The sequence below is a fragment of the Mauremys mutica genome, chromosome 3 (assembly GCF_020497125.1).
Source record: "Mauremys mutica isolate MM-2020 ecotype Southern chromosome 3, ASM2049712v1, whole genome shotgun sequence".
Lineage (NCBI taxonomy): Eukaryota > Metazoa > Chordata > Testudines > Geoemydidae > Mauremys > Mauremys mutica.
In genome coordinates this window covers 43,296,220-43,314,922 of record NC_059074.1, presented here as the reverse complement: position 1 = coordinate 43,314,922, position 18,703 = coordinate 43,296,220, and the positions used below count along the sequence as shown (strand labels likewise).

Sequence of the window (18,703 nt, the reverse complement as noted above, 5' to 3'; positions counted from 1 at the left end):
GACCTCTTTATGTAAAATTAACAAGTGGGTTAATAATAATGCTTGCCTAACTTAATTTGTATTTATAATTTGTTTTATTTTTTTTTCCAAATATAGCAAATGTACCAAAATAGACAAAGTAACTATAGAGGTTAGGAAGAGGAAGCAACATATGCATCTTCAGGATCCACATTAATCATAGCCCTTTAAAATGTTAGCCCAATTTGCTCTGAATTTTTTGGGCATTCTCCTTCTGCAGAGTGCCAGTCATTCATTAGCTGTGATTTGCCTATCTTTGTGAATTTGTCACAAAAGTAACAGTTTTAGTTTCTTTAATGTAATTTATTTATTTTTGTTTACTAAGTTTTAAATTATTTTGTCCAATTTATAAAATACTTGATCCAAAAATAAAATCACTCAGTACAAATTCTATAAAAATAGATCAACAGTGAACTCTGCATATGAGCACACTGACAGTTAGAGAACTCTACCTTCTGCACACCCAAATCCATTCAAACTAATCCCTCAAGCAAAAGCTTGGGTAAACTGATAGCCCTTGCAGAATCTCCTGAAGCTCAAAACACTTGTGTCTGAGTGAGCAAGATCGAGTCAAAACTGAAAAAACCTGCCCAAAGCCCCACCTCTTTAAACTTGTGTGGCTTTGGCTCAAGTATCTCAAGTGTTCTCAGTTGCTAAGGTATCATATGAGAAGACAGTCAGCCTCTAAGGTAACCAGGACCCAAACTTCAGAGACGTAGGTCAAAACTAATCTGTACCTAGAAACACACGAAGCCAATCTGGACTGCAGAGCACTAGTTTTATATGCAATCCATAAGCACTACCTCTACAGAAAAGGCCATGGTGGTACACTATGACTAAGCACTTAAGAACTGTGCTTGACTTAGCATGTGACTAAGCCCATTGACTTTTCATGTTAGGTTAAGTATGCACATAAGTGATTTGCTTGGTCAGGGCTCAGCACCACAGTTGCCAACTTTCATGTGGTAAATAAGCACCTCAACTTTCACAATAAGCCAAAAATCAAGCTAATCCCATTTCAAAACAAGGCCCAAACAAGCCAATCCATAAGAACCCCAACGCTCTATGTGACTAGATCCCCCTGGTGTTCAGTCTGGGACTGTGGTGGGCCTGCTGTGCACCCCTGACTTTCTCTTCCCCTTACTCCTGCTTGCTGGAAGCCAATCAAAAAAAAAAGGGCAACAAACTACAAGCCAAACAAGCTACAAGCCAAAAATAGCCAACAAGCAACTCACAAGCCAATTAAGCCAAAAACAAGCCCAAAGTCTGCGTCCCCCTTCTCGTCCCCCGTCCCCCCGCAGGTTTGGCATGTCTGCTCAGCACTTTGCAGAAGCTATATGTGAGCAGTAGTATTCTGCTTTATTTGCAGCTTTAGAGTGGTTTTCAGGTGGCTAGCCATGAAAAGTGCATTGCATAATCCAGTCTTGTGCTGACAAATATGGTCTGGTCCACATCTAAAAGGAGAGGTTACAATCTCCTGGCCAGGCATAGATAGATAATCATTTGAATTCAATGTTAAGTAAAGGAAGACAACCCCCTGTATCATGGGACCAGATACTGACTCAGACAGCTCTTCTAAACATTTTCCCAAAGCAACCAGCATTACTTTTGTCTTATATGTCTTAAGTTTCAGACAACTAGTGTGCTTCCCATCCTAAATCTTGACTAGAAACTGGGAAAATAGAGACTCTTGCCCAGTCAACCGCCATGCAGATTCAATGGAAAAGAGCTATAAATTTATCAGCAACACCAGATTGACACTACACCCCAACCCACATCCCTTTCTACATCAGCAGCCTTTCATATGCATTGAATAGGAGTAGGTGCAAAAATAGAAACTTGTGGCACTTGCCCAGGGATAGAGTCAAATTTCCATGGGTGTCATTCAGATGCTTTAACCATAAGACCATCCTTTCTCTTCCAGCAGTTCTCTGCCTCATTCACTGTCCTCCTTCCAACTTTTGCAAAAAATGACAAAGGAGTACTATGCATAACAGTGGCAGGGGGAGTCAGGAAAAAATGAAGCATGAGTTCTGTATGCGTAAGTGGGCTGAATTAAGTTTGTATTAGCAACCTTAATTTATATGTTACCTAACTTTTGAGTGGTTGATTTTTTAGCCTTCATATTTTAACATAGTTTTTTTAAATGTAATTTTATAGTAGGTCATCATTTACAGATCAGCATTTGTCAAAAGTTACCATGCACTGTCATCTGTTAGTGTTCAATTTTACCCAACAATGTACTTAAATAGAAGATAATTCCACCATCTCAGATACTGCTGTAGTGATAACAGCTGGCAAATATTGGCTTCGTAATAGTGATTACTATTTCATGATCCCCCATTACCATAATATCTGAGCTCTTCACAGGCATCAGGTTTAAAACAAACAGATGGAAGTACTTCTTCACACAATGCAGTCAATCTGTGGAACTCATTGCCAGGGGATGTTGTAAAAATATAACTGGGTTAAAAAAAAAACTAGATAAGGTCATGGAGGATGGGGCCATCAATGACAATTAACCAAGATGGTCAGGGACATAAACACAAGCTCCAGGTGTCCCTAGGATGACCAGATGTCCCATTTTTAAAGGGACAGTCCCGGTTTTTAGGCCTTTTTCTTATGTAAGCACCTATTATCTCCTACCCCCTGTCCTGTTTTTTCACATTTGCTATCTGGTAACCCTAGGTGTCCCTTTATCTCCAACTGCCAGAAGCTGGGATTGAATGAAAAAGAATGGATCTCTCAAAATTGCCCTGTTCTGTGCAGTCCCTCAGAAGCATCTGGCACTGATGACAGACGAGATACTGGGCTAGATGGACCATTGGTCTGACCCAGTATGGTTGTTCTTATGCCATGGTCTTGCCACTATGTGTTAGCAGAATGTACTTCCAAGAAAACACCTCTCAAACGACATAAAGGAACTACATGTTGAGATTGGGAATGCACAAATGTGTGCAAAAAGATTAGGAATGAAAGTTTTTGGTTAATGATTTTCTTGAGACTATCCTCTAAAAAACAATACATTCTACTACTTCTGATGAGAGAGAGAGAGAGAGAGTCTGTGTGTGTGGCAAATTTTCAGTAGCATTATATCATCTCCCTCCGGCATCTCCTTAATGAAAAGGAAATTCTTTAAAGTCTTTCTTGGTATTTCTTAATGGTTTGTTGAGGCCCAGCTAATTTTCTTTTCTGAAGAAAATAGTTTATCTGATACACATACTGAAACTGACTTTCTCATACCAGGTTTTTAGTGTAGCAGACTATCTCATCTATTTTAAAAGTCATTTGGAACACAAGGGCTTTGAATTCTAGTTATGATGTTTGGGAGCTGCAGCCATTTTAATTTATTTTCAAACACTTTTATTTCTTTATTTATTCAGAGGTTTTTTCTTTGCACAGGCTAACATCTCAGCACTTCTACTTGGTTCTATTACCAATATATAGTCATTATAGTACCAGTGTACCTATGATATATTTTGTCCCCAAAGTACACTATCTTTATTACTTTTTCTGTTTTAATGTTATTTCTGATACATGTCATTTGCTATACCATGGTGATGACTTACAAGAAGATTGAATCCTTTTGTAAGTACCATGACATTCATATTGCTAAAATAGCAAGATGCAGTGGTGTTTGAAGTATTTTGTTGGAAGATCTGGCTTGATTTTTTTTGTTTTTGTTTTGTTTTGTTTAACTCTTCACAGTTTTTTTTCTGTTTGAAAATACACATTGTTAAGAGTGATGGCATCTTGTTATATAAAATAGAGACCTAAATATAGATGGAAATAATATACACAGTTATTTTAATAAATATGTCATATAGTATGCAGGCCAAAAATGGAAAAAGAAACCAGACTAACAAAAAGAGGAGTGGAAATATTCCCAAGCCCCTGCTTAGTGGCTTACATAGAGCCCAATGCAAGTGAATTATATCAGACACAGAGGTTTTATTTTTGCACCAAGTCAAGATCAGGGAGTATGTGTCAGGCTTCATTCCGTTTTAACATAAAAAACACAAAAAAACACCTGTCTGATCTTCTGATCAGTAACAACAGTCCTTAGCACAAACTAAGCAATACTACTATCAGTGTTCTTCTATGTTTGAATAATAAATTATTCTAATCTCTGGAACCCTAGATAGCATTCTCTTTGTTTTCCTGTATGCTTGCTGTGAAATACATCTGCAGATTAAACAACCCCAAAGATGAATTTATCATTGTAGCCAAAAATTGAGGATCATGTAATCTAGAGATGGAAAAGGCCTATTAGGTCATCTCATCAATCTCCTTTTCAGCACAGGATTGTTCCCTACTGGAAATTTACTAATGTATATTCCATTCTAGTTTTAAATGTGCCAAGCAGTGCACCTTCCAGCACTTATTTGGGAAACTGTTACGCAGGATAATAGATATCTGTATCAGGAAGATTTTCCTGATATGCAGCTTGATTTTTTCCTTGTTCAATTTCATACATTTGCTCCCAACAATGCCTCTTTTTATTGGCCTTTGTGTTGTCATAACATTTTACAAATCTATGACTAATTGGATATCCATTATCACCCTTCAGTCCGTTTGATTATTATTATTATTTTCCCCAGAAGTATTTTCACTTTTTAAAAGTTGCAGCAGCAACTGTTGATGTCATTTATTAGTCTGTTAAAATTAGTGTTTGTCTTATGATACTTCCTATTTCTTTTTCCTAAACATTTTTTGTGAGACTTTGGTATTTGTTTAATATGCCAGGCCAACTTCTCTGGTGAATGAAACTCTCTGTTTAGATATTGTTGAGAAAACTCACATCACTCTCACCAAGAGGTATGACACTTCTCGGGCTGAAAGGCAGTTCCTTTATCATGTCACTTTGCCATCTCAAGTCTAGCCCAGGTCAATAGTGACAGTGATGCCTGTAAAAAGTTCTTGTTAGATGTATGCTGTGCATGACTTTTGCCAGAATTGTGCCTATCTATAGACATTTCTTTTAGATATTATTATCTCACATTTCAAGTGCAAAATACACCAATATGTTTTAAACAGGGCTTTAGGTCTGATTCAAAAAGCACATTAAACCCAATAGAAAGACTCCCATTGATTTTCAGCATGCATTGGATCAGAGCTTTGGGATCCAAGGAAGAAGAGAGCCTTTCAGAGCTAGTATGCCGGCATAAATTTAGCTCAGTACAACTGTGGCTGAAAATAGTTCTCATTTACATAGGCTCATTAGCCTATGTAAAAAGAGCTCATGGTCTCTGTCCAGTTTCTAATGGACTAATATCCATATCACACAAAAGTTATCAAACTGGCAGTCGTGTTAGCTGTCTCAGAAACGGTGTCCAAGAGAGCTGTAAAGTAACTGTTCTATGGATAATTAAAGGTTTCAATTTCCAGGCAGTTAGTATGAAAACATTTAGTGCCCAATCCTACAAAACGGCCAATGAGTCCAAGGCCAGATTTTTCATCCTGGCTTGATCCCATGCACTGGTTTTCCTTGTAACATTTTGTGCCTACAAAAATTGCACCTGCAATTAATTTAAGACCAAACATGTCTGTATACATTTGCAAATCAAAATGGTATTTTAGGTATCTAGCAATTAATAATCCTGATTCAGAACAGCACTTAAGTAAGTGCTTAACCCCATCCCTACACAGAACGGCTCTTAAGTATGTTTTTAAATCCCACTGAAGACAAGGATGGAGTTAAGCACATGCTTAAATGTTAGGCTGAGTAGATATGTCTTGCTGAATTAGGACCAATGTTTAAAATTTCACTCCCCCCAAAAGAAAGACGTATTTCAAAATTTAGGCCTAAATGTCTATTTAACAACTTTCAAAAATACTAGGTAGCCTTTTTTTCAAAAGCATAAAAATGTAATAAAAAATCTGTAAAAATCCAGAAAAATAGAGACTTTTACACTGGTAACTCTGAACTACTGTATAAGGCCTTTATCCTGCAATGGATAGTGCACAGGTAAACTGCTGCACCCTTAAAGAACCCTTTGATTTTTTTTTAATTATACAGAAAAATAAAATAACTCTGGCTGTTGCTTGTATATCAAGCTCTCTAATGGAAGTGCTGACCCAACCTTGAACCTGTTCAGTAATTTCTTTAGTTCTTGAATGCATATTATAAGAAATGATCCACTAACAGCCTCCTTAATGTATGTAGAACCTAATTTGACCAGATTGGGAAATTAGATAAATTTGCTGTTTTATTGTCCCGCTCCTTCAGTTCTTGAGCTGTTGGGATGTTTAATCTAATCAAGGCCAGACTGACAGAAAACCATTAAATCTAGTAACTGGAGTGATCTGTACGTGAAACGAATAACATGGTAAGTGCACAGCGCTGCTAAGTTCTTATTCAGATAGCAATAATATAATATTCCAGTTGGCACTTCTGAATTATCCTTGTACCCGAGATTTCCTGTGCTTCCATATATATGGCTTTAATGCAGCCATTGCACCTTAATTTTTCACTCATTGGTTATTCAATAATCAAAATTCAAGTGTAAGGAATCTCAGGATTTGGGCTGATTGAGAAGACTCTGCAAGAGTACAAAGTTTCTGTTTGATTCAAACCATATGTGATTATTAAACTCTTTTTCTTTCTAGTAACCCTTCATGTTCCTTTTTTTCATCTGTTTCATAGGCATTTTTAATCAAAGACACTCTTGCCCCATTATCCTGAGAGGTTGGCCAATATTCAGGGCTTTATAGATTTGTTTCCATTAGGAGAAGAAGTTATTGATATGTGTCTGGTATATTCTTTCATGCAATACTGTTTACTTACAAAGAAGGTACAAAAAGTTCTTCTTCAAATAATTACACTTGTCCATTCCACTCTAGGTGTGTGCACACCCTGAGCACAGTTGCCAGAAATTTTTCTCTCAATGGTACCCATCAGGGTGACTCAAGTGCTCTCTGCTACCATGCACCATTAGCATAGAAATAAAGTAACCAGCCAACTCCACAACCCCACAGTTCCTTCTTACAGCCCATAACAGTCACTGGAACCGTTCCTGCATTTCACAAACTCTCTAAGTGGTCTTTATTCTTACTGCACACAATTAGTTGTAGTTATTTACTGTGAATTTTAGTGAAGTTTGGTAAATTTGTTAGTTGTGGAGGGGGTTTGTGGCATTTTCATCTGATGCCTGGTGCTGAGGGATGCCTTGGTCACGGGGCTTTAAGCCCTGTTCCTCCTGTAACAAGGTTTTGCCCCTGAGCGATCTGCAGTCAAGTTGTCTGGAGTGCCTGGTAGAAGCTCAAATCAGAGACTGCTACCATATCTGCAGGGACTTTAAGCCTTGCACAAAGAAGGATTGGGAGGTCAGCCTGAAGTTTTTGCTCATGGAGGCAGCACTGAGACCTCCATCTGAGCCACACCGGTCAGACTAGCACAGACTGGCTCGGCTTTGGTAAAACTGCCAGGCATGTGGATCAGAGTAGAATGCGATCTAAGCCAAAGCACTCCTCTACCTCGGTACCGTAGAAGTCAGCATTGATTCCAGCACCTATTTAGGCACCATCAAGTCTGGTAACAGAAGAGCCTTCTATATCTGTGGCACCACATGGTACCGATACTATCTTGGAACCAATCACATCAGGGGCATTTGCCACTGCTAGAGACCTTCAAGACATTTTAGCTAGTGTGGGCCCTTCAAAAGTGGCCCTGCCTCTCAATGAGGCCATTATGGACCCTGTTAAGACTTTGTGGCAGACCCCCACATCCCTTCCCCTTCACTTCAAAAAGGGCTGATCGTAAATACTTTGTTCCTGCCCAAGGTTATGAGTTCCTTTATACCCATCCCACCACAGCCTGAGAATCGTGGTGGTGTCCATTGCCAATGGGAGAGAAAGACAGGGTCATCAGGGGCAACCTCAAAATCAAAACATTCAACTATATTAGGCTTGTTTGATAGGAAAAGTTTATTCTCACAGGGGGTTTCAGCTCAGAATTGCAAACCAACAAGTGCTGCTGGGGAGGTATGATATTAACGTGGGATTCCATACAAAAAATCAAAGACTTGTTCCCATAAGATGCCAGGCAAGAATTTTCCTTGATAGTGGAGAAGGGTAAAATGGTGGCAAGTGCCTCTTTAGAAGTGGCACTGGAAAACTTGTCTGCCAGGACCACGGCTTCATCAGTTGCCATGTGCAGGAGTTCATGGCTACAGTCCTCAGGGATCCCACATGAGATCCAACAGACTATTCAGGACCTGCCCTTCGAAGGAGCTTGATATTTTAGGAACAGATGGACACAAAGCTTCATTGGCTAAAAGACACAAGAGCCATCCTAAAATCCCTTGGGTTATACCCCCCTGCTCCTTCAAGAAAGTACTATGGGCCTCAACAGCCCCTTCGAAAGCAGTGGACATGTTATTCCTTGACTTTAGCAAAGCTTTTGATATGGTGCCCCACAGTATTCTTGACAGAAAGTTAAAGAATTATGGGCTGGATGAATGGACTATAAGGTGGATAGAAAGCCAGCTAGATCGTTGGGCTCAACAGATAGTGATCAATGGCTCCATATCTAGTTGGCAACTGGTATCAAGCGGAGTGCCCCAAGGGTCAGACCTGGGGCCGGTTTTGTTCAATATCTTCATTAATGATCTGGAGGACAGCGTGGCCTGCACCCTCAGAAAGTTTGCAGATGACCGAATGGCTAGGCAGCAGTTCTGCAGAAAAGGACCTAGGGGTTACAGTGAACGAGAAGCTGAATATGAGTCAACGTCAATGCGTGCCCCACACAATTATCCAGGATGTTCTAAGCAGTCATTTTGATTGGATGCTTTAGGATGCCATACCAGTTTCTGTGATTCCAGACCCTGATTTGTCCTTTATTTGCAAACCACCTTTACCACTTTTTGGTGCTTGGTCCCGTATTACCACAGACTGTTGGGTGTTGAACACGGTGGAAGTTGGATACACCTGACAGTTCATTTCCACCCCTCTTTCCCAACCCCCCACATTCCTCTTCAGGGACCCCTCTCATGAAGAACTTGTGGTCTAGGAGGTTAAATTTCTCCTTCAGGAGGGACTGTGGAAGAGGTTCTGCAGATTTAAGAGGGAAAGGGTTCTACTCCCATTATTTCCTAATCCCAAAAGCCCAGGGAGGTGTCAGACCCATTTTGGACCTGGATCAACTCAACAACTATAAAGTTCCATATGGTCACTCTGGCATCCATTATCCCCTACTTGGATCCCAGAGACTGGCACACCATCCTTGATTTAAGAGACACTTATTTTCATGTGTCAATATACGAGGAACAAAGATTCCTCAGATTGTGGTGAACCATGCACCCTACCAGTTCATGGTTTTCCTGTTCAGCCTGTCTGCAGCTCCTCGGATGTTTACAAAATGTGTGATGGCTGCCCTGAGGAAGTTAGGGATGCAGGTCTGCCCTTATCTAAATGATTGGCTAGTCAAGGGCCAATCCGTGGGTCAGGTATGGTCCAACATTTGACTTATCCAATTGACATTTAAGGCCCTAGGCCTTCTAATAAATGCATACATGTCTATCCTCACTCCAGTGCAGAGGATATTGTTCATTGGGGTGGTGATCAACTGTACTCAGGCCAGGGCCTACCTCCCAGAGGTACATTTCCAATCAGTCAGATCCCTGATAACACACCTCAAATCTCATCCTATCACAACAGCCTGAAACTGTATGAGGGTCCTAGGTCACATGGCCTCATGCACATACATAGTACAACATGCAAGACTGCACCTCAGACCTCTCCAGGTGTGACTGGTCTCAGTGTACTCTCTAAACTGTCTCCTCTGGATGCTGTACTTACAATACCTCCTAGAGTTCTTATCTCTGGGAGTTTTGTGTTGCCCACTCAATCAAACTTGAGGCCTCTTACCTTCTGGAAGCACAGAATGAGCTGGCAGATTACCTCAGCAGGTCTTTCTCCATATGCCATGAGTGGTCTTTCTGACCAGATGTGGCCAGAGACATTTTCCAACAATGGGCCACTCCCCAAATAGACCTGCAAGCAGGTTCAACAGAAAGTGTAACTAATTCTGCTCCCTACAAGGCCACAGTCTGGGTTCCATCATGGTCATCTTCCTATTACAGTGATGGCACACCTTTATTATGCTTTCCCACCTTTCCTGCTTGTGCACAGAGTACTGCTAAAGATCAAGTGGGACCACACCCAGATTATTCTGATAGCCCCAGCATGGGCTGGCCAACTCTGGTTCTCCACTCTGCTAGATCTCTCAGTGGCAACTTCAATCCTACTTCCCTTGCACTGAGATCTAATTTCCCAGGACCATGGTTGGCTGCTCCACCCAAACTTGAGCTCACTTCATCGAAGAGCCTTAAAGCTCCATGGCTAAATCCCAGAGAGCAGGCTTTCTCAGAGTAAGTTCATCAGGTCCTATTAGGCAGTAGAAGACCATCCACCAGGACTACTTACCTCTTCAAGTGGAAGTGGTTCTCTGCATGGGCATCCCAGTGTGGAGTCTTGCCCGTGCAGTCACACTTGAATACTTATTGCACCTGAAAGAGCAAGGTTTAGCAATCTCCTCTATCAAGGCTGACCTGGTACCAATATCAGCTTTCCACCCTTGGGTGCAGGACTGGTCTGTTTTTTTTTTAAATGACATGTCTATCAGATTCCTCAAAGGCCTAGAAAGGTTATACCCTCAAGTAAGAGAGCCCTTTCCTCCCTGGGACCTGAATTTGGTCTTATGAAAGCTTATGGGTCCACCGTTTGAAACTTAAGCAATGTGCTCCCTATTATATCTCTCCTATAAAGTGGTTTTCTTAGTGTCCATCACTTTGGCCGGAAAGGCCTCAGAACTCTGTGCCCTCATATCGGAGCCTCTGTACACAGTTTTCTTTAAAGACAATGTGTGTTTATGGCCTCACCCCAGTTTCCTCCTGAAACTGGTTTCACAATTTCATAGCAATCAAGCAATCTACCTACCTCTTCTACCTGAAGCCTCCAAGAAATAGGAACGAGCAACGTCTTCACTCATTGGATGTTAGACTGGCTCTAGCTTTCCACATAGAAAGACCATTCTGATGCTCCACCATGTTCATAGCTGTAGAGGATGGGATGAAAGGTCTACCATCTCTTCACAGACAATTTTGTCATGGATTACTTCATGTATGCGCACTTGTTATGTTCAGGCAGATGTTTTGCTACTAGCAAACCTGACTGCTCATTCCACAAAGTCACAAGCATTCTCAGCAGCACTGTTAGTGCAGATTTGTATTCAGGACATTTGTAAAGCAGCTATCTGGGCATTGGTGCATACGTTCTCCTCCCATTATGTCATCACTCAGCATTCCAGAAATTATGCCAAATTTGGTCGACCTGTACTGCACTCTGTGTGTCCACGAACTCCGATCCCTCCACCTAGTCTTTTGCTTGGGAGTCACCTAGAGCGGAATGCACACGTGTAATTATTCGATGAAAAACAGCAGTTACTAACCTTCCATAACTGTTGTTCTTTGAGATAGACTCATAGACTTTAAGGACAGAAGGGACCATTATGATCATCTAGTCTGACCTCCTGCACAATGCAGGCCACAGAATCCCACCCATCCACTTGTATAACAAACTCCTAGCCTATGTCTGAGTTATCGAAGTCCCCAAATTGCGGTTTGAAGACCTCAAGCTGCAGAGAATCCTCCAGAAAGTGACTCGTGCCCCATGCTGCAGAGGAAGGCGAAAAACCTCCAGGGCCTCTGCCAATCTGCCCTGGAGGAAAATTCCTTCCCGACCCCAAATATGGCGATCAGTTAAACCCTGAGCATGTAGGCAAGACTCACCAGCCAGCACCCAGGAAAGAATTCTCTGTAGTAACTCAGATCCCAACCCATCTAACATCCCATCACAGACCACTGGGCATACTTACCTGCTGATAATCAAAGATCAATTGCCAAATTAATTGCCAAAATTAAGCTATCCCATCATACCATCCCCTCCATAAATTTATCAAGCTTAGTCTTAAAGCCAGATATGTCTTTTGCCCCCACTACTCCCCTTGGAAGGCTGTTCCAGAACTTCAATCCTCTAATGGTTAGAAACCTTCGTCTAATTTCAAGTCTAAACTTCCTAGTGTCCAGTTTATATCCATTTGTTCTTGTGTCCACATTGGTACTAAGCTTAAATAATTCCTCTCCCACCCTAATATTAATCCCTCTGATATATTTATAAAGATCCATCATATCCCCCCCTCAACCTTCTTTTGGTTAGGCTAAACAAGCCAAGCTCTTTCAGTCTCCTTTCATAAGACAGGTTTTCCATTCCTCGGATCATCCTAGTAGCCCGTCTCTGAACCTGTTCCAGTTTGAATTCATCCTTCTTAAACATGGGAGACCAGACCTGCACACAGTATTCCAGATGAGGTCTCACCAGTGCTTTATATAACGGTACTAACACCTCCTTATCTTTGCTGGAAATACCTCGCCTGATGCATCCTAAAACCGCATTAGCCTTTTTTACGGCCATATCACATTGGCAGCTCATAGTCATCCTGTGATCAACCAATACTCCGAGGTCCTTCTCCTCCTCTGTTACTTCCAACTGATGCATCCCCAATTTATAACTAAAATTCTTGTTATTAATCCCTAAATGCATGACCTTGCACTTTTCACTATTAAATTTCATTCTATTACTATTACTCCAGTTTACAAGGACATCCAGATCTTCCTGTATGATATCCCGGTCCTTCTCTGTGTTAGCAATACCTCCCAGCTTTGTGTCATCCGCAAACTTTATTAGCATATTCCCGCTTTTTGTGCCAAGGTCAGTAATAAAAAGGTTAAATAAAATTGGCCCCAAAACTGATCCCTGAGGAACTCCACTAGTAACCTCCTTCCAGCCTGACAGTTCACCTTTCAGTATGACCCGTTGTAGTCTCCCCTTTAACCAGTTCCTTATCCACCTTTCAATTTTCATATTTATCCCCATCTTTTCCAATTTAACTAATAATTCCCCATGTGGAACCGTGTCAAATGCCTTACTGAAATCAAGGTAAATTAGATCCACTGCATTTCCTTTGTCTAAAAAATCTGTTACTTTCTCAAAGAAGGAGATCAGGTTGGTTTGGCACGATCTACCTTTTGTGAAACCATGTTGTATTTTGTCCCAATTACCATTGACCTCAATGTCCTTGACTACCCTCTCCTTCAAACATTTTTCCAAGACCTTACATACTACAGATGTCAAACTAACAGGCCTATAGTTACTCGGATCACTTTTTTTTCCTTTCTTAAAAATAGGAACTATGTTAGCAATTCTCCAGTCCCTGAGTTTACCGATTCATTTAAAAATCTTGCTAATGGGCTTGCAATTTCATGTGCCAGTTCCTTTAATATTCTTGGATGAAGATTATCTAGGCCCTCTGATTTAGTCCCATTAAGTTGTCCGAGTTTGGCTTCTACCTCAGATGTGGTAATATCTACCTTCATATCCTCACTCCCAATTGTCATCCTTCCATTTTCCCTAAGCTCCTCATTAGCCTTATTAAAGACAGAGGCAAAGTATTTATTTAGATATTGGGCCATGCCTAGATTATCTTTAACCTCCACTCCATCCTCAGTGTTTAGCGGTCCCACTTCTTCTTTCTTTGTTTTCTTCTTATTTATATGGCTATAGAACCTTTTACTATTGGTTTTAATTCCCTTTGCAAGGTCCAACTCTACATGGCTTTTAGCCTTTCTCACTTTTGAACGTGTCCATTCCATGACCCACCTTCCTACCCCTCTACAGTGGAGTTTTCTGGAAAGAAGGAACTGGGAGGAGGGAGGTGTAGGATCGGCTGGGCACTTTAAACTGGCACTACTAACGCACAGCAGCAGAGGGCACTTGAGTCACTCTGATGGGTACCACTGAGGGAAATATTTCCAGTGACTGTACTCGGGGCACACACACACCTAGAGTGCAATGGACATGCGCAACACATCTCGAAAAAAAATAGTTATGGAAGCTTAGTAACCATTTTTTCTGTTTCCCTGAATGCAGTAGAAAGAAACAATAGCTGCCCATTTCCTTGATCAGAAATCACTCTGATTTTCCAGCAAGATCCATGTGTGAGGAGCTCTGTCTCTTGCTTCTCTTGATCTCTGTTCCCTCTTAGGCTTTCTCACTTTCTGCTTGTTTTTCCTCCCCTTTAATACACAAACACAGCTTGTCAAACAACACTAACCACTGCATTTGCAGTCAGAGAAGGCTTTATCCCACAGGGTTATTCTTCTGACCATGCCTTGCCATGTAGCCCCTTGCCTTGAGCAGTAGTTTCCACTGTTTCCAGCTATCTCGCTATATAAAAAGACTTAATTGCACCTTCCATTTAAATTGAAAGAAAGGTGCATAACACACCTATTGTCTTTAACCAGGTCTGTGATTGTCCATAGATCAAAGACACTTTTGGTGGCAGCCATTAACACTTTCCAATATAACAGCATCCCCAACCCCCAGCTCTGGTTTAAAGTGATAACACCCTAAATGACTTATCCAAGACAGAAAGAAAGGAACTAATCTAACAAATTAAAATGTATATAAGATTAACTATTTAGATATTTACAGTGTCTTTTTGTCAGGACTTCTCAGAGCACCAACCCAGATCAGTTCAACTGTCACCCAGATCTCATTTGAGTTTTCTACTCTTCGTGCCCCCCCACACCCCTTTCCTGTTAAACAACCAGGAGGGCCCTCTTTCAGTCTGCTCCTGCCGTGTGTCCATTGCTTCTGTGGAGTCCGCCAAATAGGGCAGCTTTTGTCAATTGTGTTCTAAGGGAATTCATTATAGTCTGTCACATCTCTACCAGCCTCACTTTGTACATATTCAGTCTCAGTTTCTGAGTGCAACCAAGCTGAACTTCTGTCCCACTAGTACCTTCTCAGATGGTCCATATATTCTTGTGTCAATACTTAGCATACCCATTGGCATTAACCAGGCCCCTTATTTTCCTGTGTGAACACATAGGAGCAGGTTACAATCTTGCCATAAAGTACACCAGAAAACTATGTTTAAGACTGTGACACAAACAAATAAATTAGAAGGCCCAATTCTCATTTACACTATGGCCTGTTTGTGCTGCTGAGGCAGAATAAGGGGCCTAAAAGAGAGTGTAAATGTAATTTAGTGCCAGAAAAATATAAAGGGGCCTTGTGTAAATGACAATCAGGCCCAGAGAAAATAAGTTGAAATATGACTAAGCCTCCCATCATTGTATATTGCACCTCAGTATTGAATATAACATCACATCAACATTCAAATTTTCAAAAATGACCAGTAGCTTTGGGTGCCTATCTTGAGATAACTGGAAAAATTAGGCCTCAGAGGTATTTATTATCCATAGGTCCGACCGAAACTAATAGGAGCTCCAGTTGCTCAGTGCCTTTTAAAATCAGGCCCAAGCTGTCTCAGATAAGGCACTCAAATGCTGAAGACCCTAAAGTCAATGTCCACACTTGAAAATGTTGGTCTTAACCTCTTGCACTTGCTAAAATAGTGGCCTTTTTTTAAAAAGTCTTAACCACAGCATGTTACCGAACAATGACATTGCCCATTGATTTTAGTGGGAGCTGTCAGTGCTCATCATCTCTATCAATCAGAAATTTAGGTTTGTAAGTTTAGAATTTAAGTGCTTAACTGTGAATAACTTAGTTTCAAAAATTGACTTCCCTGTTTATAAGTATATGTTCTTGGCTTGCCACAAAAGAAACTCCATCTGACTTTTGACAAAGTTCCTTTAAAACTGGGGGTGTAAGTAAGTTTTACAAAACATAACTAAAATATTTTAACTTAAACACTTGATCATCCAAAGTACTGAGCACTGCAGTTCCTGTTGCCTTCACTGGAAATCAAAGGAAGTGTGCACATCACAGCGCTTTGCATGATTTGGTTCTAATACCATGCTTGTCATGAAGGTGAACGAAGCAGTACTTTTTCCATTAGCATGTTTTCAATATTAACAGGATTTTAATATATACATATGTTTTATTGATTGGTTTGTCCCTTTATTCTAGCTGGGCATTGTGGTTCTCCAGATCCAATTGTAAATGGCCACATTAGTGGGGATGGCTTCAGTTACCGAGACACTGTGGTCTATCAGTGTAACCCTGGCTTTCGGCTTGTCGGTACATCTGTCAGGATTTGCCTGCAAGATCATAAGTGGTCTGGACAAACTCCCGTTTGTGTCCGTAAGTAGCATTTATTTTTCACTGAATTGTTTTTTGTTGAATTTTGTTAATAATTATGAGTGGGATTTTCAAAAGTGCCTAGCTCATGATTTTATTTAATAGATTTTAAGGCCAGAAGAGAACCTTATGGTCATTCAGTCTATTTTCCTGCATAGAACTGCATCCAGCAATTTCTGATCAAGCCCACAAACTCTGTTTGCAGTATGGCATATCTTTTAGGGTATATCTATACATAGTGGTACAGCTGCTCCGCTGCAGTTTGTCTAGTGAAATCGCTCTATGCCAACAGAAGAAAACACTTATGTGAGCAGCAGAAGCTATGTCAGTGGGAGAAGCTCGTCCGCTGACAGCACTGTGCACACAAATGCTTATGTCAGTGTAACTATGTCACTCAGAGGGAATATTCACACCCCTGAGTGACATACGTTTTACCAACATAGGCTGTAGTATAGACACAGCCTTTAAAAGAAAGATTTACTTTTCCCTTAACTTTCAATTAGACTTGTGCCCTATCTCTCTTAAGTGCTTTGAAAATCCCACTCTTAATTACTGAAATTCTTCAGTTTTCTCATCCTCCCTGCCCCCTTTGATGATAGGTTGGCTGATATTTTCTTGAAACATATAACTCTTATATTAATGTCAAGAATGAGTTAATATTTCTCTAGCTATTGTTTCATTGACCTATTTTGGGGTTTTCAATTTTAATAAGATTTCAGATTTTTCTTTAATTTTGATGGGTTTTTTTAATAGATTTTTCATTTATGTCTTAATTTTTGTCATGATGTAGGTTTATAATGAAAATAGGAGTATTTTCATTCCCATATGTCTACAAAGTGGTTCACACAGTGATTATCAATAGCATGTTCAATTAATTTTAGTATCTCTGTTTTATTGCTGAGATGTACACTACTACTGAACCATTAGATAAAAAAAATGTTAATTTTTGATTTGTAAAAATAATATCTTCTGAAGAGTAAAATGGGACATTTTCACCTGGCCATAGCTTCCAGAAAAATCTACAAAAACCGTCATTGTCCTTTTAAAAGCCATTTACATACTTAGTTATGTGCATTCTTCAAAGGAGAATTGCCACCTATCTCCAGTGAATCTTGTATTGTATTTATTTTACAGTGTCTTAGCTGACTGCGGGTATCAAATCTCTTTAAAGATAGTAGCTAAAACTGAGAAGGAAAAGGAGACTTCTCCCTACTACATTATTAATATAATTACTATTTTAGGTGGAGCTTACAGCAACACTTATCTATAGTTAAGATTGCCTAAGACATTCCTTTATAACACATTATCAAATTTTCAGTTGATTATAATTTTTGCCAAACTTTAACCACTCAGACAGAAATTTTCCATGCCAGAGGCCTAGCTCCATCTTCTTTTCTTTTCTTTTCTTTTCTTTTCTTTTCTTTTCTTTTCTTTTCTGTTGCTCTGAAAATCAACCCCAAACTTGATCAAATTACAAGTCTCTGAAAAATATTGTTTCCATATGTTCATTAAAGGTTTGATAGGGCTAACAGCAAAATTCTCTGAACATTCCATCTCCACTGAGCATTCTCCAGTCCACATTACTGTTCCAACCATACTCAGCTAGCTCTTTCCCCGTGTTGCTCATTGACTGTGTTTCAGCCCAGGACAGAGGAAGACTTTTCAGCAGTTACTCTTCCCAGCTTCCAATGCATCCAGTGGCACCAGAAATTAGAGTAGAAAAAGACTGTCTCTCTTGTGCTCTCAATGCTCCCTTTGAATCAATGGAACCCACTCAGCATGGAGGAAGAGGAGCAGAAAGGAGCCATAGCTGAGGGAAAAGGTAGAAGGGCAGATGGAGGTTGTAGTCTGTGAGCTTGATGGGGTAGAGGATGCTTGGTTGTGCCACTCCTGGTTGGACTGTATTTATTTATCTCGCCTCCATCTCCGCTCGCCCCATTCTCGGACCACCATTTGGTGGCCATGATGGCCTCTCTCACCTTGGGGAGACCAGGATCAGCCTATTGGCATTTTGATAATATCTTACTGGAGGATGTGGGTTTTGTGGTGTCCTTCCGAAAGTTTGGCTGGCCTGGAAAGGGCAGAGGCACATGTTTCCCTTGAAGCAGCAGTGGTGGAATGTGGGAAGGTCCACGACCGGCTCTTTTGCCGTGATTACTCCTAGAGAGCCAGCTGGCAGAGAGATGCAGTAATAGAGCAGTTGGAATGGCATGTCTTGAAGCTGGAGAGGCATCTGCAGAGTGTGCTGGGAGAAGCCAGAGGTGCTCCAAGCCTTCGATGGATCGCAGCTTCGACTTCTTCAATACCCTGGAGAAAAGGAGTGGGGCTAACAAGCACATTACCTTCCCGCAGTGGGTGACAGCATCCCTCTTACAGATCTGGTGGAGATGCGGGGGAGGGCCAGGGCCTTCTACACTAGCCTCTTCTCCCTGGATCCAACCAATGCCTGTGGAGTACTTTGGGATGGACTCCTTATGGTCAGCACAGGTGACTGGGACCAGCTGGAGCTACCACTCAC

General features: G+C 40.8%; 1 protein-coding gene across 1 annotated transcript in view; it reads left to right on the top strand.

Moving 5' to 3' along the window:
• Positions 1 to 18,703, top strand: part of CSMD1 (CUB and Sushi multiple domains 1) — a 1,651,174-nt gene that overhangs the window by 1,538,054 nt on the left and 94,417 nt on the right. Inside the window, exon 54 of the mRNA XM_045010124.1 lies at positions 16,015 to 16,188. Within this exon, the coding sequence (XP_044866059.1) occupies positions 16,015 to 16,188 (174 nt within the window). The remainder of the gene's footprint in view (positions 1 to 16,014; positions 16,189 to 18,703) is intronic.